General features: G+C 47.8%; 1 protein-coding gene across 9 annotated transcripts in view; it reads left to right on the top strand.

The window, feature by feature from the left end:
• Positions 1–1229: 1229 nt before the first annotated feature.
• The window catches only part of lrch1 (leucine-rich repeats and calponin homology (CH) domain containing 1), a 229371-nt gene continuing 205801 nt past the window's right edge, over positions 1230–24799 (top strand). For all 9 annotated transcript variants that reach the window (XR_011595900.1, XR_011595903.1, XR_011595901.1 and 6 more), the window contains exon 1: positions 1230–1577. Coding sequence is in view for 2 of the 9 variants with exons in the window: in XM_070894070.1 (XP_070750171.1) it covers positions 1349–1577 (229 nt within the window). In the remaining 7 variants the exon portion in view is untranslated. The remainder of the gene's footprint in view (positions 1578–24799) is intronic.

Raw genomic sequence — 24799 nt, 5'->3', positions numbered from 1 at the left:
GTGGTGGCGCTCTCTCCCTGCAGTTATACGCGGTGCACGGGGAGGGGGATGGCACACTCTCCCTGCAATAATACGCGGTGCCCGGGGGGTTGCGCTCTCTCCGGTGCGCTCTCTCCCTGCCGTATCGCATGGTGCCCGGGGGTGACGCTCGCTCCCTGCAGTCCTGCACGGTGCCCAGGAAGTGGTGCTCTCTCCCTGCAGTACTGCACGATGCCCGGGGGTAGATGTTCGCTCCCTGCAGTTAGACGCGGTCCAAGGGGGGGTGGCACACTCTCCCTGCAGTAACAAGCGGTGCCCGGGGGATTGCGCTCTCTCCGGTGCGTTCTCTCCCTGCCGTATCGATTGGTGCCCGGGGGTGACGCTCGCTCCCTGCAGTACCGCACGTTGCCCGGGGGTAAATGTTCGCTCCCTGCAGTTAGACGCGGTGCACGGGGGGGTGGCACACTCTCCCTGCAGTAACAAGCGGTGCCCGGGGGGGTTGCGCTCTCTCCCTGCCGTACCGCATGGTGCCCGGGAGCTGGCGCTCTCTCCCTGCAGTACCGCACGGTGCGCGGGGTTGGCGCTCTCTCCCTGCAGTACCGCATGGTGCCCGGGGGTGGCGCTCTTTCCCTGCAGTAATACATGGTGCCTGGGGTGTTGCACTCTCTCCCTGCCGTACCGCATGGTGCCCGGGAGGTGCCGCTCTCTTCCAGCAGTACTGCACGGTGCCCAGGGGTGACGCTCTTTCTCTGCAGTACTGCAAAGTGCCTGGGGGGTGGCTCTCGCTCCTTGCAGTACCGCACGGTGCCCGGGGGTGGCGCTCTCTCCCTGCAGTAACACGCGATGCTCGGCGGGGGCGGGGGTGGCGCGCTCTCCCTGCAGTACTGCAAGGTGCCCGGGGCGGGTGACGCTCTTTCGGCAGGGTTCCCAGGGCGGGGGTGGCGCTCCCTCCCTGCAGTACTGCACGGTGCCTGGTGGGTGGCGCTCTCTCCCTGCAGTACCGCACGGTGACCGAGAGGTGGCGGTCTCTCCCTGCAGTACCGCACGGCACCCGTGGTGACGCTCTCTTGCTGCAGTACCGCGCAGTGCCTGGTGGATGGCGCTCTCTCCCTGCAGTACCACATGGTGCCCGGGGGGTGGCGCTCTCTCCCTGCAGTACCGCGCAGTGCCTGGAGGGGTGGCGTTCTCTCCCTGCAGTTCTCGCCACCGCCCGGGATGTGGCGCTCTCTCCCTGCAGTTGCCCGAGCCGCCCGCCGGCCGCAGGTTTCCGCCTCACTTGCCTCCTCTCCCCCGGTCGGTGCGCAGCGAGAAATGAGCAGCGGCGGGTCGGCGGGGCTCGAGCGGCAGTGGCAGTGAGCCGTGGGTGAGGATGGCGGCGGACGGGCCTGGGCCGGGCCCGGTAGCGGGTGGAGGAGGCGGCGGCCCCGGGGGTGGACTGGGAGCGGCCCCGGGAGCGGGAGCAGCGCCGCTGGCCCGCAGCCTGGAGCGGGCCCTGCTAGAGGCCGCGGGTTCGGGGACCCTCGCCCTGAGCGGCCGCAAACTCAAGGAGTTCCCGCGGAGCGCGGCCGGCCTCGACCTGAGCGACACGGTGCAGGCAGGTGGGTGTCCGCGCTTCAACTAGCACCTAACTAGCATAACTAACACAACTGGCCCAGCCCTCAGCACCTGTCCAGGGAGTAACTGACAAGAGGCGCTGGTGGCCAGTGTCAGTTAGTGTAACTAGTGGGGAAGTTACCTGTGGATGCTAGCTAGCGGTGTAACTGCTGTTACTAGTGTGTCACTAGTATAACCATTGTCAGTGATAACTAGATTTGTGGGGATGATGTGTCAGCTCTGAGTCAGAAGGTTTGGGTTCAAGTCCCACTCCAGGGACTGAAGCACATTAATCCAGGCTGTCACTCAACGCAGTGCTGATGGAGTGCCGCACTGTCGGAGGGACAGTGCTGATGGAGTGCCGCACTGTCGGAGGGGCAGTGCTGAGGTAGTGCTGCACTGTCGGAGGGGCAGTGCTGATGGAGTGCCGCACTGTCGGAGGGGCAGTGCTGAGGTAGTGCTGCACTGTCGGAGGGGCAGTGCTGAGGGAGTGCCGCACTGTCGGAGGGGCAGTGCTGAGGTAGTGCTGCACTGTCGGAGGGGCAGTGCTGAGGGAGTGCCGCACTGTCGGAGGGGCAGTGCTGAGTGAGTGCCGCACTGTTGGAGGTGCAGTGCTGAGGGAGTGCCGCACTTTCGGAGGGGCAGTGCTGCACTGTCGGAAGATGAGACGTTAAACTGAGGCCCCGTCTCTCAGGTGGACGTAAAACATCCCATGGTACTATTTAGAAGAGCAGGGGAGTTATCTCCGGTGTCCTGGTCAATATTTATCATTACTGAACACAGGTGATCACATTGTTGTTTTGTGGGAGCTTGCTGTGTGCACATTGGCTGTCGCCTTTCCCACATTACAACAGTGACCGTACTTCAAAAAGAACTTCGTTGGCTGTGAAAAGCTTTGGGCATTTGATGGTCATGAAAGGCGCTAGAAATGCAAGTCTTTCTTAGATCAGAAACAGGACTAAGTGACAGATGGCTCAAACTAACCATTATAACTATTGCCATCATTAAAATGACTAACATAGCTATTGTGTACAGGAGATCATTAAATGTGTGCAAGGTCAGTCTCTCGCTCTGACTCTAACTGGTATAGTTGAGCCACTGGAAATTATTTGCGTAGCATAACAAAACTTAACGAGGTGTCTTTGCGAAAACATAACCGGTGTAACTAATATAACTAGTGCTGGTCATGCGTAACTAAAGGTAGTCAGACTGTTGGTGCGGAGGAACAAATCGAAGTGGTTGTTCTCTATTATTCTCTCGTGGACCTTGATGGCTTCGGTCCTACATCGTCACCCATTGACTGCGAAAGCTGCACAATACTCATGTAAAAAACAGAGCCAATCATTCAATCTGGGGTTTCAGATCAGTGACTCACTGTGTGCCCGTTCCTCACCAATGTTCTTGCTGCCAGGCTTCCCGATACCACAATCTGATCGCTGCCTTGTCATGTGCAGGGTCCTGAGTAAACTGCTGTGTGTCTTGCTCTGTGTCTATGCCTCAGTAGTTAGCTAAACGTCACAAAGTTAATCTGCAAAGTGAAGGGATGTGATCGGGGCCCAGGAGAGGCGTGAGTTCGGGGCCCAGGGGCAGCGAGGGCCAGCCCATACTGCGATATGAGTGCGCACTCGGTCCATGCAGCAGAGCAGGTGTCCAGTCGTCTTGGTTAATCCTTGCCACTGGACCAAGACCTAGCTCTGTCGAGCCCGTGTGGTGGCTGGTGTGCAACGGCCAACGCACGTTAAAAAAAATCCACGCACAGGATCTTCCACCCTTCAGGATGTAGTTCAGGACCTGGAATATTAGGTCCTTCATTGAAAGACCTGTGAACTCAGCCTTTTTTGGCGTGGAAGCAAGTCATCCTCGTTTCGAGGGACTACCTATAATGATGATGAACTTCACAAAATTGTGACCTGATCAGATGCTGGAAACTGAAAGGGCGAGACTGAGATCATTTACTCGTACAGTGCGTGTGTGAGAGATATCTGCTCTCCTGTGTACAGTGTGTGTGTGAGATATCTGCTCTCCTGTGTACGGTGTGTGTGTGAGATATCTCCTATCCTGTGTATAGTGTGTGTGTGAGATATCTCCTATCCTGTGTATAGTGTGTGTGTGAGATATCTGCTCTCCTGTGTACAGTGTGTGTGTGAGAGATATCTGCTCTCCTGTGTACAGTGTGTGTGCGATATCTGCTCTCCTGTGTACAGTGTGTGTGTGAGATATCTCCTCTCCTGTGTACAGTGTGTGTGTGAGATATCTCCTCTCCTGTGTACAGTATGTGTCTGAGATATCTCCTCTCTTGTGTACAGTGTGTGTGTGAGATATCTCCTCGTGTACAGTGTGAGATATCTCCTCTCCTGTGTACAGTGTGTGTGTGTATGAGATATCTGCTCTCCTGTGTAGAGTATGTGTGTGAGATATCTCTTCTCCTGTGTACAGTGTGTGTGAGATATCTCCTCTCCTGTGTACAGTGTGTGTGTGAGATATCTCCTCTCCTGTGTGCAGTGTGTGTGTGAGATACCTCCTCTCCTGTGTACAGTGTGTGTGTGAGATATCTCCTCTCCTGTGTACAGTGTGTGTGTGTGAGATATCTCCTCTCCTGTGTACAGTGTGTGTGAGATATCTGCTCTCCTGTGTACAGTGTGTGTGTGAGATCTCTCCTGTGTACAGTGTGTGTGTGAGATATCTGCTCTCCTGTGTATAGTGTGTGTGTAGTGTGTGTGTGAGATATCTGCTCTTCTGTGTAGTGTGTGTGTGTGAGATATCTGCTCTCCTGTGTACAGTGTGTGTGTGAGCTATCTACTCTCCTGTGTGTGTGTGAGATATCTGCTCTCCTGTGTACGTGTGTGTGTGAGATATCTACTCTTCTGTGTACAATGTGTGTGAGATATCTACTCTCCTGTGTAGTGTGTGTGTGAGATATCTCCTCTCCTGTGTACAGTGTGTGTGTGTATGAGATATCTGCTCTCCTGTGTACAGTGTGTAAGATATCTGCTCTCCTGTGTACGTGTGTGTGTGAGATATCTACTCTCCTGTGTACAGTGTGTGTGAGATATCTACTTTCCTGTGTACAGTGTGTGTGAGAGATATCCTCTCCTGTGTACAGTGTGTGTGTGAGATATCTGCTCTCCTGTGTACAGTGTGTGTAAGATATCTGCTCTCCTGTGTACTGTGTGTGTGTATGTGTGTGAGATATCTGCTCTCCTGTGTAGTGTGTGTGTGAGATATCTACTCTCCTGTGTATGTGTGTGTGTGAGATATCTACTCTCCTGTGTACAGTGTGTGTGTGTAAGATATCTACTCTCCTGTGTACAATGTGTGTGAGATATCTACTCTCCTGTGTAGTGTGTGTGTGTGTGAGATATCTCCTCTCCTGTGTACAGTGTGAGTGTGAGATATCTCCTCTCCTGTGTACAGTGTGTGTGTGTATGAGATATCTGCTCTCCTGTGTAGAGTGTGTGTGTGAGATATCTCCTCTCCTGTGTAGAGTGTGTGTGTGAGATATCTCCTCTCCTGTGTACAGTGTGAGTGTGAGATATCTGCTCTCCTGTGTACAGTGTGTGTAAGATATCTGCTCTCCTGTGTACGTGTGTGTGTGAGATATCTACTCTCCTGTGTACAGTGTGTGTGAGATATCTACTTTCCTGTGTACAGTGTGTGTGAGAGATATCCTCTCCTGTGTACAGTGTGTGTGTGAGATATCTGCTCTCCTGTGTACAGTGTGTGTAAGATATCTGCTCTCCTGTATACAGTGTGTGTGTGTGAGAATACTCCTCTCCTGTGTACAGTGTGTGTGTGAGATATCTGCTCTCCTGTGTACTGTGTGTGTGTGTATGTGTGTGAGATATCTGCTCTCCTGTGTAGTGTGTGTGTGTGAGATATTTGCTCTCCTGTGTACAGTGTGTGTGAGATATCTACTCTTGTGTACGTGTGTGTGTGAGATATCTACTCTCCTGTGTACAGTGTGTGTGTGTGAGATATCTACTCTCCTGTGTACAATGTGTGTGAGATATCTACTCTCCTGTGTAGTGTGTGTGTGTGAGATATCTCCTCTCCTGTGTACAGTGTGAGTGTGAGATATCTCCTCTCCTGTGTACAGTGCGTGTGTGTATGAGATATCTGCTCTCCTGTGTAGAGTGTGTGTGAGATATCTCCTCTCCTGTGTAGTGTGTGTGAGATATCTCCTTTCTTGTGTACAGTGTGTGTGTGAGATATCTCCTCTTCTGTGTAGTGTGTGTGAGATATCTCCTCTCTTGTGTACAGTGTGTGTGAGATATCTACTCTCCTGTGTACAATGTGTGTGAGATATCTACTCTCCTGTGTAGTGTGTGTGTGTATGAGATATCTGCTCTCCTGTGTACGTGTGTGTGTGATAATCTGCTCTCCTGTGTATGTGTGTGTGAGATATCTGCTCTCCTGTGGAGAGTGTGTGTGTGATAATCTGCTCTCCTGTGTACAGTGTGTGTGTGAGATATCTGCTCTCCTGTGTACCGTGTGTGTGTAATAATCTGCTCTCCTGTGTACAGTGTGTGTGTGTGAGATATCTGCTCTCCTGTGTATGTGTGTGTGAGATATCTGCTCTCCTGTGTACAGTGTGTGTGTTATAATCTGCTCTCCTGTGTACGTGTGTGTGAGATATCTGCTCTCCTGTGTACAGTGTGTGTGTGATAATCTGCTCTCCTGTTAACAGAACGGTGGGATATTGGGGTACGTGATGCGTGTAATTAAAATGAGTCATTTCCTGGTGTTGGGAAACCTTCCTTTTACAAGGGGTTAAGTTTGCTCAATCTTCATAGTGTCAAACTACCGTAAATCTGCATAATTGAAAATAAACCTAATGAACTAGGTATTTCTGACTACGAGCCTTAATGTGTCCATGTGCTGATCATCTGTTTCTAAACATTGAGTCTATAACAGGCCAAAGGGCACAGCACACACGATTGCAGCTGCGTCACTTGTCTGCTGCTGAGGATACCGCGCCTTGATCTCTGGGCAAAGGCAGATCACCAGCCCATTGCTGCATCCTCCCCCTCCCTCTGGGTAGGTGCGGCACGTGGTGTGTGCTGAGCTGAAAGGCCAGGGTCAGTTCCCGGCCCGCTGTGCTGCGTTATCTGATGTCTGCTGGCACGGGGGGGGAGGTTTAGTGATGCAGCCTGCCGGGGGCGCTTGCAAGAGATGCCTACTGGATGTCCAGGCGTGGACGCTGGGTCTTGATGGGACTGGTTCCGTCACGAAACACACCATGGGGAATAGCCCACGCACTCTCCAGACTCTCATGCTCAGGTTCCAGGGGCAAGTGCTGATTATCAATGCCAAATGAAAAGCCAGGGGACTGAGAGAGAGATGGGCCGAGCACCTTTCAGTGAGCCCAGAGTTGCTGCTGGGCTGAGCAAGTGTTTGCTTGCTTTGGGACCCTGATTTTCCATGGAGCGCTCAACTAGCATTCTTCCCGCCTGCTTTGTGAGTGCTGCTGTTGGGCACGAGTGTGCTGTAGTGTGGGAGGTCTCTGCAGCAAATTCATATCCTCTTCCCCTTGACTTCTCTTTCTTGGACTTTGAGTGCTGCTTTCATCGCTCCCCTTCCCCCCCCCCCTTTACTCCCCCATAGGGACATGGGGCATGTATACAGTGTCTGGAGTGAGTACACTGTTGTATACAGTGTCTGGAGTGAGTACAGTGTCTGGAGTGAGTACACGGTGTTGTATACAGTGTCTGGAGTGAGTACACTGTTGTATACAGTGTCTGGAGTGAGTACAGTGTCTGGAGTGAGTACACGGTGTTGTATACAGTGTCTGGAGTGAGTACACTGTTGTATACAGTGTCTGGAGTGAGTACACTGTTGTATACAGTGTCTGGAGTGAGTACACTGTTGTATACAGTGTCTGGAGTGAGTACACTGTTGTATACAGTGTCTGGAGTGAGTACACTGTTGTATACAGTGTCTGGAGTGAGTACACTGTTGTGTACAGTGTCTGGAGTGAGTACACAGTGTTGTATACAGTGTCTGGAGTGAGTACACTGTTTTATACAGTGTCTGGAGTGAGTACACTGTTTTATACAGTGTCTGGAGTGAGTACACTGTTTTATACAGTGTCTGGAGTGAGTACACTGTTTTATACAGTGTCTGGAGTGAGTACACTGTTTTATACAGTGTCTGGAGTGAGTACACTGTTTTATACAGTGTCTGGAGTGAGTACACTGTTTTATACAGTGTCTGGAGTGAGTACACTGTTTTATACAGTGTCTGGAGTGAGTACACTGTTTTATACAGTGTCTGGAGTGAGTACACTGTTTTATACAGTGTCTGGAGTGAGTACACTGTTTTATACAGTGTCTGGAGTGAGTACACTGTTTTATACAGTGTCTGGAGTGAGTACACTGTTGTATACAATGTCTGGAGTGAGTACACTGTTTTATACAGTGTCTGGAGTGAGTACACTGTTTTATACAGTGTCTGGAGTGAGTACACTGTTTTATACAGTGTCTGGAGTGAGTGCACTGTTTTATACAGTGTCTGGAGTGAGTACACTGTGTTGTATACAGTGTCTGGAGTGAGTACACTGTTGTATACAGTGTCTGGAGTGAGTATACTGTTGTATACAGTGTCTGGAGTGAGTACACTGTTGTATACAGTGTCTGGAGTGAGTACACGGTGTTGTATACAGTGTCTGGAGTGAGTACACTTGTATACAGTGTCTGGAGTGAGTACACTGTTGTATAGAGTATCTGGAGTGAATACATGGTGTTGTATACAGTATAAAAGCAGAAAATGCTGGAAAAACTCAGCGGGTCAGGCAGCATCTGTGGAGAGAAACAGTTAATGTTTCAGGTCGATGACCCTTCGTCAGAACTGGCAAAAATTTGAAAGGTAACAGATTCCTTTTGGGGGATGGAAGTGTAGAGGGATTGGACGTCCATAGTGAAAAGGAGACGGTTGGGGCCAGGAAACCGGAAACTGTTATGGGCATCGGAGGAGTCGCGGATGTAGGTGGGAAGAGAGTGGACAAGGGGGGGGGAAAAAGAGTCAAGATAAGAAAATATCAGATCCGTGGGGCAAAAACAGACTGAAACGTTGGGTCTACCGGGGCAGTCCTGTTTGTGGATCTTGTGAAGGAGGTAGACGCGGGCTGTGCGGGGTTGGGGAACTATGAGGTTAGTGGCTGTGGAGAGAAGATCTCCAGAGGAGATGAGGTCAGTGACGGTCTGGGAAATAATGGCTTGATGTTCAGTAGTGGGGTCATGGTTCAGGGGAAGATAGGAGGAGGTGTCCGAGAGTTGGCGATCAGCCTCTGCAAGGTAGAGGTTGGTTCGCTAAACAACAACAGTGTTACACTTATCAACAGGTTTGCTGACAAGGTTAGGGTTGGATCTGAGTGAGCGGAGTGCTGCAAGTTCAGAGGGAGGTAGGTTGGAGTGAGTGAGGGGAGCAGAGACATTGAGACGGCCGATGTTCAGCCAGCAGTTTGCAATGAAGAGGTCTTGGTCGAGAGAGAGTAAGAGGCCAGAGGGAGGGTTCCAGGTAGAGCGAGAATTCTGCAAACGGGAGAAAGGGTCAGCTGTGCAGGGGGAAGACTCCTGGTCGAAGAAGTGGGCACGGAGGCGAAGGTGGGGGAAAAAGAGCTCAGCATCGTGCCGAGCTCGAAATTCATTGAGGTGGGGGTGTAAGGGGATGAAGGAGGGGATAGTGAAAACACTGCAAGGTGTGAGATTGGAAGAAGGGATGGGATCAGAGTGAAGTGAAGGGGAAGAAGGCTCAGAAGGGCCGTTGGTGTCCAAGAGTTGATGGTGTTCCCCACCAGGATGGTTTGAGGGCACTCCGCTTCTTCCTCGAGCAGAGGCCCAACCAGTCCCCATCCAGCACCACCGGGCTGAACGTTCTCACATTGAACAACTTCTCCTTTAACTCCACTCACTTCCTCCAAATTAAAGGTGTTGCTACAGGAACCCGCATGAGTCCTAGCTATGCCTGCCTTTTCGTGGGATATGTGGAACATTCTTTGTTCCAATCCTACTCGGGTCCCCTCCCTCACCTCTTTTTCCGGTGCATTGATGACTGTATCGGTGCTGTTTCCTGCTATCGCCCTGAACTAGAAAATGTCATTCACTTTGCATCCAATTAACACCCTTCCCTCACCTCCACATGGTCCATCTCCGACTCTTCCCTTCCTCGACTTCTCCGTCTCCATTTCTATTAACAAACATTCACTATAAGCCCACTGACTCCCACCCAGCATCCTGTAAGGACTCCATTTCATTCTCCCAGTTTCTCCGTCTCCGTCGCATCTGCTCTGACGACGCCACCTTTCACACTAGTACCTCTGACATGTCTTCCTTTTTCCTCAACCGAGGATTCCCCTCCACCGTGGTTAACATGGCCCTCAACCGTGCCCGTTCTATTTCCCGCACCTCTGCTCTCACCCCTTCCCCTCCCTCTAAGAACCACGATAGAGTTCCCCTTGTCCTCACCTTTCACACCACCGGCCTCCACGTTCAACGGATCATCCTCCACCATTTTCGCCACCTCCAGCGTGATCCCATCACCAATCACATCTTCCCCTCCCCTCCCCTCTCAGTATTCCGAAGGGACCGCTCCCTCTGTGACATCTTGGTCCATTCCACAGTAACCCCCACCACCCTCTCCCCTTCCCGCGGCACCTTCCTGTACAAGTGCAAGAGATGCAACACCTGCTCTTTTACCTCCTCCTTTCACACTGTCCAGGGCCCCTTCCAGGTGAAACAGCGATTTACTTGTACTTCGTTCAATTTAGTATACTGTATTCGCTGCTCACGAGATGTGGTCTCCTCTACATTGGGGAGACCAAACACAGATTGGGTGGCCGCTTTGCAGAACACCTTCATTCAGTCCGTAAGGGTGACCCCGAGCTTCCGATCACCTGTCACTTTAATTCTCTGCGCCACTCCCACTCCGACCACTCTCCGTCCTCGGCCTCTTGCACTGTTCCAATGAAGCTAAACACAAGCTTGAGGAACAGCATCTCATCTTTCGTTTAGGCACTTTACATCCTTCTCGACTCAACATCGAATTCAACAATTTCAGACCAGAACCTCTGCCCACATTTTGTTCCCTTTCCTCCCCCTTTTTTTTTACAACACGCCTCCCTTTTAATTTTTATTTTTTTCTCTGTTTCCCAGCTAATAATTATTCCACCATCCACATCCTATCTAGACTCATCTTTTGTTCCCAAACTTGTACCATTACCATCTCAATTTGGTTCATCGTCCCTTTTGTCTCTCAAATCTCACCTGCCTTCCAACCATCACAGACCTTCCCTTTTGTTCTTTCCTCCCCTCCCCCTCTCACTGCCTCTGCACTTCCTTCAGAATCTGTTACATTTCGAACTGTTGCCAGTTCTGATGACGGGTCATCTGAAATGTTAACTCTGTTTATCTCCACAGATGCTGCCTGACCCGCTGAGATTTCCAGCATTTTCTGTTTTTATTTCAGATTCCGGCATCCGCAGTATTTTGCTTTTGTATTAGTGTTGTATACAGTGTCTGAAGTGAGTACACAGCGTTGTATACAGTGTCTGGAGTGAGTACACTGTTGTTTAGTGTCTGAAGTGAGTACACTGTGTTGTATAGTGTCTGGAGTGAGTACACTGTGTTGTATAGTGTCTGGAGTGAGTACACTGTGTTGTATAGTGTCTGGAGTGAGTACACTGTGTTGTATAAAGTGTCTGAAGTGAGTACACAGCGTTGTAAATAGTGTTTGGAGTGAGTACATGGTGTTGTATACAGTGTCTGGAGTGAGTACACTGTGTTGTATACAGTATCTGGAGTGAGTACACTGTTGTATACAGTGTCTGGAGGGAGTACACGATGTTGTATACAGTGGAGTGAGTACACGGCGTTGTAAACAGTGTCTGGAGTGAGTACACATTGTAAACAGTGTCTGGAGTGAGTACACGGTGTTGTATACAGCGTCTGGAGTGAGTACACGGTGTTGTATACAGTGTCTGGAGTGAGTACACGGTGTACACAGTGGAGTGAGTGCATGGTGTTGTATACAGTTGAGTGAGTACACGGTGTTGTATACAGTTGAGTGAGTACACGGTGTTGTATACTCTCTGGGTGAGCAGTTTACACTCAGTGGTTACAGGATGAGGGTCTCTGCTGACAGTGGGGTTTTGGCCCTTGTCGCTCACACACCTGGACCAGCCATGGTGAGGTGAGAGGGTCCTGGATTACACACTATGTCTAGTTTATGGGCTGGATCAGGACTGTACCGGAGGACATGATGATATGGTGTGACTGTAGAGTGATTCAGTTCTGCCAGGAACGTTCAACCTTTCTGCAGACTGGACTGTTCTCCAAGTAAACAAATGCAGTTTCTATCTGTCTGGCCGTGACAAAACCATTTGAGTTGCTAAAACCAGATTATCTTTAGATCTTTGTACAGCATGCAAGCTGCACAACTGCCTGCCTCTGACTATTTTGTGTTTGTGGGAGCTTGCTGTACACAAATTGGCTGCTGCAATTCCAACAGTGACTATACTGTAAAATACAACATTCGCTGTAAAGCACTCTGGGACATCCTGAGGTGGTGACAGGCAATAAATAAATGCAAGGCCTTCCAGTGAACAAATTCTGATTGCTGTGGCCATCTGCAGTCTGTCTGTGGTGGGACTGCTGCTTATCCCGGCATTGAGAATGAGATGTGCCCCATGCACGGTGATACTGCACCACAACCCAATTCAGCACCCCGCAGGAGAACATGATTCACAGCTAACCTACTTCTCCACAGATTAATCCAGGCAACCCACGCTCTCCAACACATCTAATGACAGGAAAAGCGAACGAGGGTGTACAAACAGACCATGGCCACCAAGGAATCAACGGACTAAGTGCATCAGCAGCAGGAGAAGTTAGATAATGATATTAAACAGCAGCTGTGTTGTTGGGACTTTAGAGGGTTCTCCGAGATTGTCGAACAGCTGCCTGTTGATGGTGGTTGTTGGTTTCTGCAGGTGGAAGCTGTAAATAATCCTTGAATTGCAGACGCAGGACGGCAGCAGATAGGCCTGCAATTACACGGCGAATCAAGTTTTATTTCAGGGTCGCACGAAGCATGTGTCCAAACTGATTCCCGTCTAATAATGAAGATTGAAAACAGCAGCGCTCCTTGATTAGAATTTCCTGGTTCTGTTTGGACAGTCCCAGCCAGTTCAGGTCCTTCCTCTTAGCACCTGGCAGAAAAGAAACAGCCAACTTCCTTTTAAAATAGCAGCAGTGCTTTGAAACGTTCCCACAGCAGCTGTTTCACAAAGAGACGTGCATTTCATTTAGCTCCTAACCAGGTCTTGGGGATGTCGCAACGTGCTTTCGGTGGAATGAATTCCTTTGCAATGCACTTGCTATGTCGGCAGCAGCCATTTTGCACAAAGCAAGATCCCACAAACAGCAGTGAGATAAGTTATCTTGTCCTTTTAGTGTTCTTGTTGATTGAGGGAGGAATGTTGGCCAGGATACTGGGGAACTCCTTACACTTGCAGTACCATGTGATATTTTACATCCATCTCAACAGGCAGACTGGCCCTCGGTTTCACACGCCATCCAAAAGGCAGTACAGCACTCCTTTGTTACTGCACTGAGGTGTCGGCCTAGATTAAGTGCTTAAGTCTTGGAGTGGGACTTGAACCCACAAACTTCTAACTCGGGCAAGAGTGCTACCAACTGAGCCATGCTGACAACAAGACTGAGAGAGATAAATTGAGTGTGAGAGGACGCATGATAGTGGGCTTGACTCAGATTTCTGACTCAGTAATGAAATTGGTACAGATGGAGCCAAGGCTGACATCTTCACTGTTCTAAAACAAAGCTGGCAAATAGCTTTGAAATATCCAGTTAAAAACAGATTAAGTTTTGACCAGTTGGTTAGTTTTGATTCGAATATTGAATGAAATCTCCTGTTTTGCCAATGTCTCCTCACACAAGAAGGTATTACCAGCTCCCACCTGAAGGAGCAGGAAGCAACCAGTTCCACCCCTAATGAGATATCCGCTACTTCCATGTTGAGCACTTTCATTTCTCCTTCCCCACGGGGATGGTACTTGGTGCTTATGAGGCCCGTTCCTGGTTACAATTGGTAATTGGCCATGTGATTAAACCAGCCAAACAATGATATTATTGTCCCGCTTTCACCTACTTGCCCCACCAATCCCTCGACCTGGGGGGTCCCATCGTGCTGTGTTATTGGGGGGGGGTCCCATCGTGCTGTGTTATTGGGAGGGGGGGGTCCCATCTTGCTGTGTTATTGGGGGGGGTCCCATCTTGCTGTGTTATTGGGGGGGGTCCCATTTTGCTGTGTTATTGGGGGGGGGGGTCCCATCTTGCTGTGTTATTGGGGGGGCCCATTGTGTTGTGTTATTGGGGGGGGGGCCATTGTGTTGTGTTATTGGGGGGGGACCATTGTGTTGTGGTATTGGGTGGGGGGGTACCATTGTGCTGTGTTATTGGGGAGGTCCCATTATGCTGTGTTATTGGGGGAGGGGTACCACTGTGTTGTGTTATTGGGGGAGGGGGAGTCCCATCGTATTGTTGCATTACTTGCTGTCGGTGCTGGTTTAGCCATGATAAATATATAATTAGATTAAGCAAGCACTGTGTTTTTCTATAGCAGACAGTAGATGTACTGCTATTTTCAAGGGAAATAATCAATCAGCTGGTGAACTACCTCAGGTCATGGAGCTGTATTAAAGGGTTTGCTGCATTCTGCGTTGTAAGTAGCATTTAAAACGTCGAAAATAGTCGGCTCAACACCACCCCCCCATACATATCCCATAAATTATAGTCCATGAGCCCAGGCAGTGGGGGAACAAAGGAACCTCTTTAGCGTTGCAGCTGATGACTGAAATGGAAATGCCGTGCCCCAGGGAAGTTGTGGCACTGTCGAGAGCTCTAATCACAGCAATCAGTGGAGCAACCTTGCAATCACGCAAAGCACCTAGTTACATCACTTTGAATCTGGTAAAGGGATACCAAGCCATTGATAAAAGATACATTAGACTCTGGCTCACCCCATTTTACCAGGCGCAGTACCCCCCCCCCCCCCCCCCCTAGACCCCGGCCAATGCCACCCCTTGAGCTGGTTGACCGAAGGTGTACAGCAGCACTGTGGCAGTGGCTTGTTAATAATGTGAGTTTCTCTTTTGGTTGATACACAAGATATTTCCTGTGCTGCAGGAGTTTACTGGACTGGAGTGTTGGAGCTGAGATTCTGCACTTCGCGGTGAGCTAAGTGTTTTGATTCCAGGAGTCAGGATGGGGCAGACACTGTTTACCGATGCTCTACTCTGAGGGCTTCCAGCATATTTGGTCAGTTTGGTGTAGAATTTGCTGAATCTGGTCGTGGCTCAAGGGACAAGCTATTGGGGTCTGACCAACTGTTTGTGGGGTTATATTAGCAGCTTCTTTGCTGCGGATTGCCTTGGATCCCTCCATGATGTCCCATTGGAATGTTGACTGACTATTGGACATGTGGCCTGAATTAGCAAGAAACCAAAGTCTTGGATCTGTTGTGTGCTGGATCTCTGGAATAAATCGGTTTAAATCCCAGGGGATCTGTTGACTAAAGATAACTAAAGGGACAACAGAAACTAAAAGGAAAACATACAAAAATGCAAAAACTAGCACAAATCCTGGCAACTGGGAGAGAGGCAAAAAAAACAACACAAGGTGACATACCAGATAAAGCTAGAAAAAGGGAGTATGAAAAGAAACTTTCAGGGGATATCAAAATCAACACAAAAACTTTTACAATTATATTCGGGAAAAGAAAGGTAGTCAGGAGCAATGTTAGTCCCTTGAAACCTGATAACGGTGATATTGTAAATGACAATAAGAAAATGGTGGACACGTTGAATAATTATTTTGCGTCAGTATTTACAGTAGAGGAAGAGAATAGTTTGCTGGACATCCCAAACAAACTGATATTGAATCAGGGATGGGGACTCAAAAAAAAATTAATGTAAGCAAAATAACAATAAATAACGAGTGACAAATCACCAGGACCAGATCGTTTCCATCCCAGGGTTTAAAGGAAGTAGGTTTTGCCCGAACTATAATCTTCCAAAGTTTTCTTAATTCAGGAACTGTTTCTGTAGATTGGAAAATTGCACATGTCACTCTGCTATTTAAGAATGGTGAGAGAGGGAAACCAAGGAATTATAGACCAGTTAGCCTAACATCTGTTGTCGGGAAATTGCTAGTCTGTAATTAAGGATAGGGTGACTAAACAACTTGAACATTTTCAGCTGATCAGAGAGCCAGCATGGATTTATAAAGGCTAGGTCATGCCTGATGAACGTGATTGAATTTTTTGAGGCGATGACTAAAGGACAGGGGATTGTCTATGGATGTTATTTATATGGACTTCCAGAAGGCATTTGATAAAGTCCCGCATAAGAGATTGTTAACTAAGGTTGAAGCCTATGGAATTGAAAGAATATTTTTGACCTGGTTAGGATATTGGCTGAGCAGCAGGAGACAAGAGGGCAAGCGATCCGGTTTTTGCCGGGCTTTGACCCTTTGCAGCAAAAAATGGGGCGGCGCTTAGAAGCACCGCCGGGGAGAGCTGCGGGAGGTGTGTAATGGCTCTCATTGTGACACCGGCACAAGTTTCGTCAATCACCAGACCCGTACACACCGAAACGCGACCCGTGATGACCGCCAGGGAAAACACAGCAGAGCAGCCTTACTGACAGCGGTTAGTTGGATAAATTACAAAAAAGGTAAATTCCAGTTTTTATTTTTTTATATTTTTGCAGCGATTTATGTTGCAAGGTTCTTGGCAATGTATTTTTGAACGTTTTTGTGAATTTTGTTTTCACCATCTCAAGGCCTCTCTTGGAGCGCTCCCACTCTGAAGTTGGCGAGGTTCCAGTTTTTGTGCCGCAAAAGTAGTACAACGTCTCCTTTTCGTAAATTTCCCGCCCCGAAAACGGCAAAGCCGAAAATCCAGCCCAAAGTGTAAGGATAATGAACAGGTACTCTAATTGGCAGGATGTTACTAATGGTATCCCACAGGGATCTGTGTCCGGGCCTCAAGTACTCAATGTATTTATTAACGACTTAGATGATGGCATGGAAAGCCACATATCCAAATTGACTGATGACACAAAGATAGGCGACATTGTAGGCAGTGTAGATGGAAGCATAAAATTAGAAAGCGATATTGATAGATTGAGTGGGCAAAACTGTGTCAAATGGATTTCAGTGTGAGGTCATCCACTTGGGCCTAAAAAGTATGGAACAGGGTACTTTCTAAATGGTGAAAAGCTAAAAACAGGGGAGATCCAAAGAGACTTGGGGGTCCAGGTACATAGATCATTAAAATGTCATGGACAGGTGCAGAAAATAATCAAAAAGATTAATGGAATGCTGGCTTTTATATCTAGAAGACAAGAATACAAGGTTATGCTGCAGCGATACAAAGCCCTGGTTAGACCAGACCTGGAGTACTGTGAGCAGTTCTGGACACCACACCTTAGGAAGGATATATTGGCCATGGAGGGAGTGCAGTGTAAATTTACCAGAATGATACCTGGACTCCCAAGGGTTAAGTTATGAGGAGAGTTTACACAAATTGGGGTTGTATTCTCTGGCATTTAGAATCTCAAGGGGTGATTTGATCGACGGTTTCAAGGAATTAAGGGGAACTAATAGGATAGATAGAGAAACTATTTCCACTGGTTGGGCATATAGGACTAGGGGACATAGTCTAAAAAGGAGTGAAATTCGTCACACACAGGGTGGTGTAAGTTTAGAACTATCTTCTGCAACAGCAGTTGATAGTTTACTTAGTCATTTTAAGTCTGAGATTAATAGATTTTTGTTAACCAAAAGTATTAAAGGATATGGGCCAAAAGCAGGTGTTATGAAGTTAGGTCGCAGATCAGCCATGATCTCATTGAATGGCGGAACAGGTTCGAGGGGCTAAATGGCCCACTCCTATTCCTATGTTCCTGTTAAATTGGTTTAAATCCTAGTGGATCTGTTGTACGCTGGGTCTGCAGTCGGGTTGAATCCCAAGGGATCTGTTCCTCAGCCTGATCCAGGTAGAGATGTGCCCTGGGCATTCTGTGTCTGCACTTGACATGTTGCTTGTGTCAGGCTGGGGACCAAGTCTGCCCACATACCAGAAAGATTCAATTGCAGTTGTATCAACAATGTGATAGGCATATGGAGAGTGGGATTCAAAACCAGGCACATTCGATTGTTGAAATGTCAACGAAAACTGACTGTCGATTCAACTATCCACTTTTGACAATTTAGATTTAAGAAAAATACCAAAATAAAAGGCGAATGAAGAAAGATCCAATGATGTATCAGTCAGATATGTGGTTCAGTTTCTACGGCCTGATGTTGACTTTGAAGAGAGCTCATTCAGACGTTTACGGAAGTGGCTTTTGCTTCAAGGCAGTGAAAGGATCAACCAGACAGGAATTGTGGCAACTTTCGAAGTTCTGTCTGTACTCAGCACTTAGAATTGTTTTGAATTCTTATTAATTTGAAACATGTTGCAGCTGTATGGGAGTATCCGAGCTGTGGAGATCTTTCGCTGTTTGTTGACAGTGCCACACAAATTCATTGTGTTTGAAAGCACACCAGTTAAACATAGTGCCCAGTCCTGGACTTAACTGAACTACACTTTCTCAAACTGTGTGCTAATAGTGCAATGTCCTGTTCACGCTCACAGCTGTAATTGTGCAATGTCCAGTTCACGCTCACAGCTGTAATTGTGCAATGTCCTGTTCACGCTCACAGCTGTAATTGTGCAATGTCCAGTTCGTGCTCACAGCTGTAATTGTGCAATGTCCAGTTCGCGCTCACAGCTGTAATTGTGCAATGTCCAGTTCGCGCTCACAGCTGTAATTGTGCAATGACCAGTTCGCGCTCACAGCTGTAATTGTGCAATGTCCAGTTCGCGCTCTCAGCTGTAATAGTGCAATGTCCAGTTCGCGCTCACAGCTGTAATTGTGCAATGTCCAGTTCGCGCTCACAGCTGTAATAATGCAATGTCCAGTTCGGGCTCACAGCTGTAATTGTGCAATGTCCAGTTCACGCTCACAGCTGTAATAATGCAATGTCCAGTTCACGCTCACAGCTGTAATAATGCAATGTCCAGTTCACGCTCACAGCTGTAATTGTGCAATGTCCAGTTCACGCTCACAGCTGTAATAATGCAATGTCCAGTTCACGCTCACAGCTGTAATTGTGCAATGTCCAGTTCACGCTCACAGCTGTAATTGTGCAATGTCCAGTTCACACTCACCGAGCTGTAAGTGTGCAGTTCACACTTAGTTATTTAAGGATTGCACAGAGAACAAGTAAAAGGTGTTTGACCATATGCCCGTTACTGTTAAAGAGGCCTTATAAAGAGTCGCTACCGTTATGTTTTGGTGTCCCAATGTCTCAAGTTTAACATCTGCATCCTCGTGTTTAAATTCCTTTATGGCCTCGCCTCATCCTATCTCCGTTAGTTCTTCACCGCCGACTGCCTCCTCGCTCCAGAACACTGTGTCTCTCTGACTCTGACCTCTTGGGCATCCCTCCTCCCTAAGCTTCACCACCGGGAGCCGTGCCGTTGTCTCGGCCCCATGCTCTGGAATTCCCTCCCTGAACCTCTCTCACTCTGTCTCCTCTTTTAAGGCCCTCCTCAAAACCTACCTCTTTGACCTAGCTTTTGGTCTCCTGTCCAAATATCTCCATTGCCTTGGAGACCATTTTTGTCTGATTGCATCTCCGCGAAGCGCTTTAGGGCACTTTTCTACACTAAAGGTGTTCTATAAATGCAAGTTGCTGTGTCAGAGCAGGTGGAGGTCCTTGCTCTTTGCTTGGGGTCTCCCAACAGAAGGAAAGTTGAAATCAAGAACTTGCCCTGAGGGAAATCGCAGATGTGAATCCAGCAGTTGGGGAAAGAGCTTTGAATGTAAAGTGCTTTCCTGTTTAATTAATAGACAAAGTCCTTGCTCACCTACACAAGAGATTTGCTTTAGTTTCATTGCTGCAACCCTACAGTTTACTGACCTTGAGGTTGCTATGTACTCTGCCTATGCCAACTAAATCACTAATGATAAGGGTAACAAAGTATGAGTGAACCTGATATCAGAGGGGCCGGTTGTGATAATCACGGAGGGGCTTTCCAGTGTCTCCGAGGGATAATCAGTGGCAATCAAAGGGAAGGTTAAAAGTCCAAGCAGTTTAATAGAGGTAATTGGTCACTGTTACCACAGTATGAAGCAGGGTACAGGTACTGTCAGCAATCAACAGGTCAGAGTGATAGTCGGTGAATACTTGGGCTCCAGTCAGCTGATTTGGTTAAAAGGGCGAGGCATCAGGAAACAAAACAGCAAAAATGGAAGTTTATGCTAGAAGAAATATATTCCAGTGTAAAGGTGCAACAAAGTCTTGAGTTTGTTTTTTTGCTGGTGCTTTATTTGTGCTAGTTGAGTTGTGAGATGCCAATGTTGGTGCGTAGAACATCGCTTGCGATCTGTTGTCCAGGGTCAGCTTGCTATGGTGGGTGCAGCCTTTGGCAGAGTAATGCTCCCCCTCTCCTGTTTCCCTGTCTCACACCAGCCACTCTTGTGGAATCTCTCATGCTACTGATCTGTTTCCTCTGTTTCCTTCGGGGGTCAACCACACCCAAAAAATGGCCCACTCCAATACCGGGCCTGATTTAGCTTTGCCACCATTGCTAGTTTCAGTCAGAGGCAGCAGGTGAAACCTGGGGTGTGTCTTTGGCCTTTCCATATTCTGTATACAAATGAGCATCGGTGTTGATTAGTGTCGAGCTCTGCGCACTTGCGTGTTGAATTAGGAATTCAATCAAGGGTCCAATCTCTTTTTGAATGGGACATTTGCACCCAATAGTTAGAGGAGCCTTTCATCCCATCAGTTTGAGCTGGACTCGAGCAATAGATCCTAAAGGTGAAAGGTCACACCTACTGTATGCCATTTACGTCTCCACAGAATCACATGTACGGAAAGCAGGTGATTGGAGTGTGTTCCTGGGCCGTGATACGATGACGGTATGTGATGGAGCTCGAACCTGTGAATGCGTGTTACACCCGTAACCACCTTCCATACAGATTGGATTTTTTGTGATGTGCAGTGTTTCATTTTTATACATATTAACAGCGAGGGTTCTCAACATTTGAGCTTTGGTTGGTAGATTGTAGTTTTAGCACTGCTCAGCTGTTGGGTTCTGTGGCACAGCACCTGTGATGTGAAGAATCTCAACCCAAAAATTAATTTTGGACGAATCAGATTGTGGATGAGGAATGTGCAGTGATCAGTTGACAGTGTGCTTCTGAACTCTAATCCTTTATTGGCGTAACATTATGACATGTGTTTGAGCAGACTTGCAATATTGGCAGGGCATCCTAATTGATCATCACATTGACCCAGTCAAAGAAAAGAACCTTTGAAGCCTGGGAAGGCTGCTCGGGTGTCATTGGAATACTGCCATGTTTGATGTGCGGATAATTGAGATGCTGTCTTAAAGAAGGTAATTCATTCAGTTCTATGTACTCCCCAACCTCACAGATTTTTTGAAGCATTAAACCGATCCTGTGCCAACATCACAGTTGATTGATGTTGAGTCCACTCAAAACAAATTTCACCACTGATATGCCACATATTGATCTTTTAAGGAATGATTGGTTGGAAAACTGCTATTGGGAATCAGTGCATTGCTGCGGCTCCTTCCGAGGTGGTGTGATGTAACCCAGTCTGCCTGTGATGTGGGGACGTATTTAAATGGCTGGTTGATTGACACAAAACCACCATCTGACAGTGATATTGGCTAGTTTACTTAATTCTGCTTTGTGTTTAGCTTGACTTTAATCAGACAGTGTAGTAAAAGGGCCCTCTTCTGACTGAGAAATCTCAGCAAGTTCTGTTCTCCCAGCTGACTTTGGCTGCAGTTGGTGAGAAGGAGGTCAAAGGGAAGCTCGGTAAAGGGATACACTACCTGAAGACTCAGCTCAGGTAAGACTGCCAGAGGAGGTGTATGTCCCATGGGTTGAAGTATTGTGTACTACACTATTTCATTCCTCTTAAATCCTGTTTTTTGAAAAAGGCCATAAATCTGTTTTATGAGTTGAGGAGAATTAAATGTTATCAAAGTCACTTGGTGCTGCAGTATGTGCAACAGTCTCAAAAGATAATGTATAAGTTTTGGGGAACATATATTTCATAATTTGTAAATGTTAGTGTGATGCTGAGGATGTGTCTAGATTGACATATGTATCTGCGAGTTTGCTTTGACACATGTATGTTGTTGTGACAGTGTAGGAATGTGATGGCTCCACACTGGAGGGGGGGAATAGAGCATCAGCAGCATCATCATCATCAGCATCCCCCCTTTATTCACCGAGGCTGCTCTTATTTTCATGTCTCAGGTTTTCGGGTTTCCTTGGTTCCCATAGTACAGGTAGTTCTATATTAAATAAGAACATAAGAAATAGGAGCAGGAGCAGCCCATAAGGCCCCTCGAGCCTGCTCCGCCATTCAATAAGATCACGGCTGCTCTTTGATCTCAACTCCACCTTCCCACCCGATCTCCATAGCCCTTCATTCATCTAGAGTCCAAAAATCTATCTTTTCAGCCTTGAATATACTCAACAACTCAGCATCCACAGCCCTCTGGGGTAGAGAATTCCAAAGATACACATTTCTAAATCTCATTTGAAGAGCGTTGAACTTTTATTAAAATCTCTAAGTGTGGGGGTTGATGGGTACTGGGTGTGATTCTGCATTCTTGGAACACCTTTTACCCAGAGTAACCGATGGGTCCATTTACCGTGTGATGGCTAACACGGCTGGAGTGTGAGCATGCAGCATCAGTGCTGGCTTGGGGATTTCCAGCAGATTAAAGTCCTGTTTAATTGTCTGGCTCTCTTTTTCCCCTTGAAATCTCTACATTGGTAGCATTGCAGCCTCCTGATCAGAGAGTTGAATTGTACCATTTGAACATATTCCCCACCAAGGCCCTGTAATTTCACCCTACTTTTCAAAATGTTTTCCTACTTTCTACATTTCACTAATGTCGCTGGAAGAATTTGAATTAGTAGATAGTGTTTAGGTATTCAAGTATTAAAATAAACATTCACAATTTGATTTTGAGATCATCTGTAATAAATTATTTAAATGAGCTAGAGGGACAATGGATGCTGGGTAAGGTCATATAGTTAGTGCCATTCCTTATTGAAGGTGCAATGGGTGGGTGGGCACTCGGGGTATAGTTAGTGCTACTTATTGAAGGTGCAATGGGTGGGTGCGTGCAGGGCCAGTAATTGCAGGTGCTCCTTTATTTACAATAGGAAAGCCATCTTTCGATACGGTGTGGCTTTTCATATCTTATTCAGTTGTGATATAATTGGGCAAAGAATAGTTTGAGGTCCAAGGATAGATTACAGGATAAAAATGAAGCTGGGTCTATCGAACGCTTGAAGTGAGGCAAGTGGTTTGTAATTTTATATTGAACTCTGTTCCTGTGGTGTGTGTTCTGTTTGCCGGATGGAGAGGAAGGCTTGTTGATTAGGGTGTGTTCTGTGGAGATAATTTGCATCTGTGCTTCTCCCACAGACGTGTGTATGGGGTGTGTGTGTGTGTGGTGTGTGCGGGTGCCTGCGCACGTGTACATCTTGCCTGCATAAGGATGCTCTTTCCCTCCCTCTTTCTTAGTCGATGCGATTACATACATAGGGCCCAAGTTTCCACACGATAAAAAACAGGCGCCTTTCCGAGCTGGGCGCCCGTTTTTCGCGCCTAAAAAGGCGCCTAAAAAAAAAACGCGATTCTGGAGCGTTCTGCAGCTCCTTGTCTGCCTGGCGCGGCGCCCAGGGGGGCGGAGCCTACACTCGCGCCGATTTTGTAAATGGGAGGGGGCGGGTACTATTTCAATTAGTTTTTTTCCTGTCGGCAACGCTGCGCGTGCGCGTTGGAGCGTTCGCGCATGCTCAGTGTGAAAAAAACATTGGCACTCGGCCATTTTTGTAGTTATTTGTAGCTGTTTAATTTTTGAACATTTTTTTAATAAAAGCACATTGCCATCAGCACTTGCAGCCTTCTCACTGTCTCCTCCCCCCCCCCCCCCCCCCCCCCGCGGGAAGAACGGGCGCCTCCTTACCCCCCCCCCCCCCCGCGGGAAGAACGGGCGCCCCCCCCCGCGGGAAAGAACGGGCGCCTCCTCTTCCCTCCCCCCCCCCCCCCCCCCCCCCCCGGGCGGGAAGAACGGGCGCCTCAGGCTGACTGCTGAATTCTCCATGCCTGAAGCACTTTCACACAGGTAGGAAGATGGTTTATTTAATCTTTTCTTTGCTTATAAATGTTTATTCAGGTTGGATTTATTTGTATAATATTTGTAGAAGTATAAATAAGGATTTATTGTAGAATTTAATGACTTCCCTTCCCTCCCCCCTCACCCCCCCCCCCCCCCCCACCTCGTTCTGGACGCCTAATTTGTAACCTGCGCCTGATTTTTTAATGTGTAGAAAGAGGTTTTTTCAGTTCTACAAAAATCTTCACTTGCTCCATTCTACTTTAGTTTGGAGTACGTTTTCACTGTGAAAACTTTGAAATCAGGCGTCAGTGGCCGGACACGCCCCCTTTTGAAGAAAAAATTCTGTTCCAAAGTAGAACTGTTCTACCTGACTAGAACTGCAGAAAAAAAAATGTGGAGAATTGCGATTTCTAAGATAGTCCGTTCTCCACCAGTTGCTCCTAAAAAATCAGCCGCAAATCATGTGGAAACTTGGGCCCATAGACATGGACAGATTGCTTGTTTCAGGAGCTGCAATCGGGGCTGAATCACAGTAATCCTCTGTCTTGGGAGACCTGCTGTGGGGGTGGGCGGCAGGGAGGCGAGAATTTGTCCTGGTGATAGTGCCGAATACCCACAGACCCAGCTGTTGGCTGCTCAGCTCTCTTATTTCACTTTAAGCTGTGCTGTGAATTTGCCTGCTTTGACCAAGGTTGAAGACGAAATAGGTAATAGTGAGTGTGTTCGATCTGGGCTTGAAAACTTGAGGATGGAAAATGGAGAGGTGAGGAGACGACAGAAGAGTAAATTGTAGAGTAATTTATGTACGTGTTTGATTGATGGGCTTAATGTGGTGTAACCTGCAAATGACACACTGGGCAAGTCAAAATATCTGTACCCAGTGTGCACTATTCAGCACTTTTATGGACTATTCTAGTCTTTA

The sequence above is a fragment of the Pristiophorus japonicus genome, chromosome 11 (genome assembly GCF_044704955.1).
Source record: "Pristiophorus japonicus isolate sPriJap1 chromosome 11, sPriJap1.hap1, whole genome shotgun sequence".
NCBI classification, from domain to species: Eukaryota; Metazoa; Chordata; class Chondrichthyes; family Pristiophoridae; genus Pristiophorus; species Pristiophorus japonicus.
Note: the sequence above shows the minus strand (reverse complement) of the source record. Positions and strands in the feature narration are given on the sequence as shown.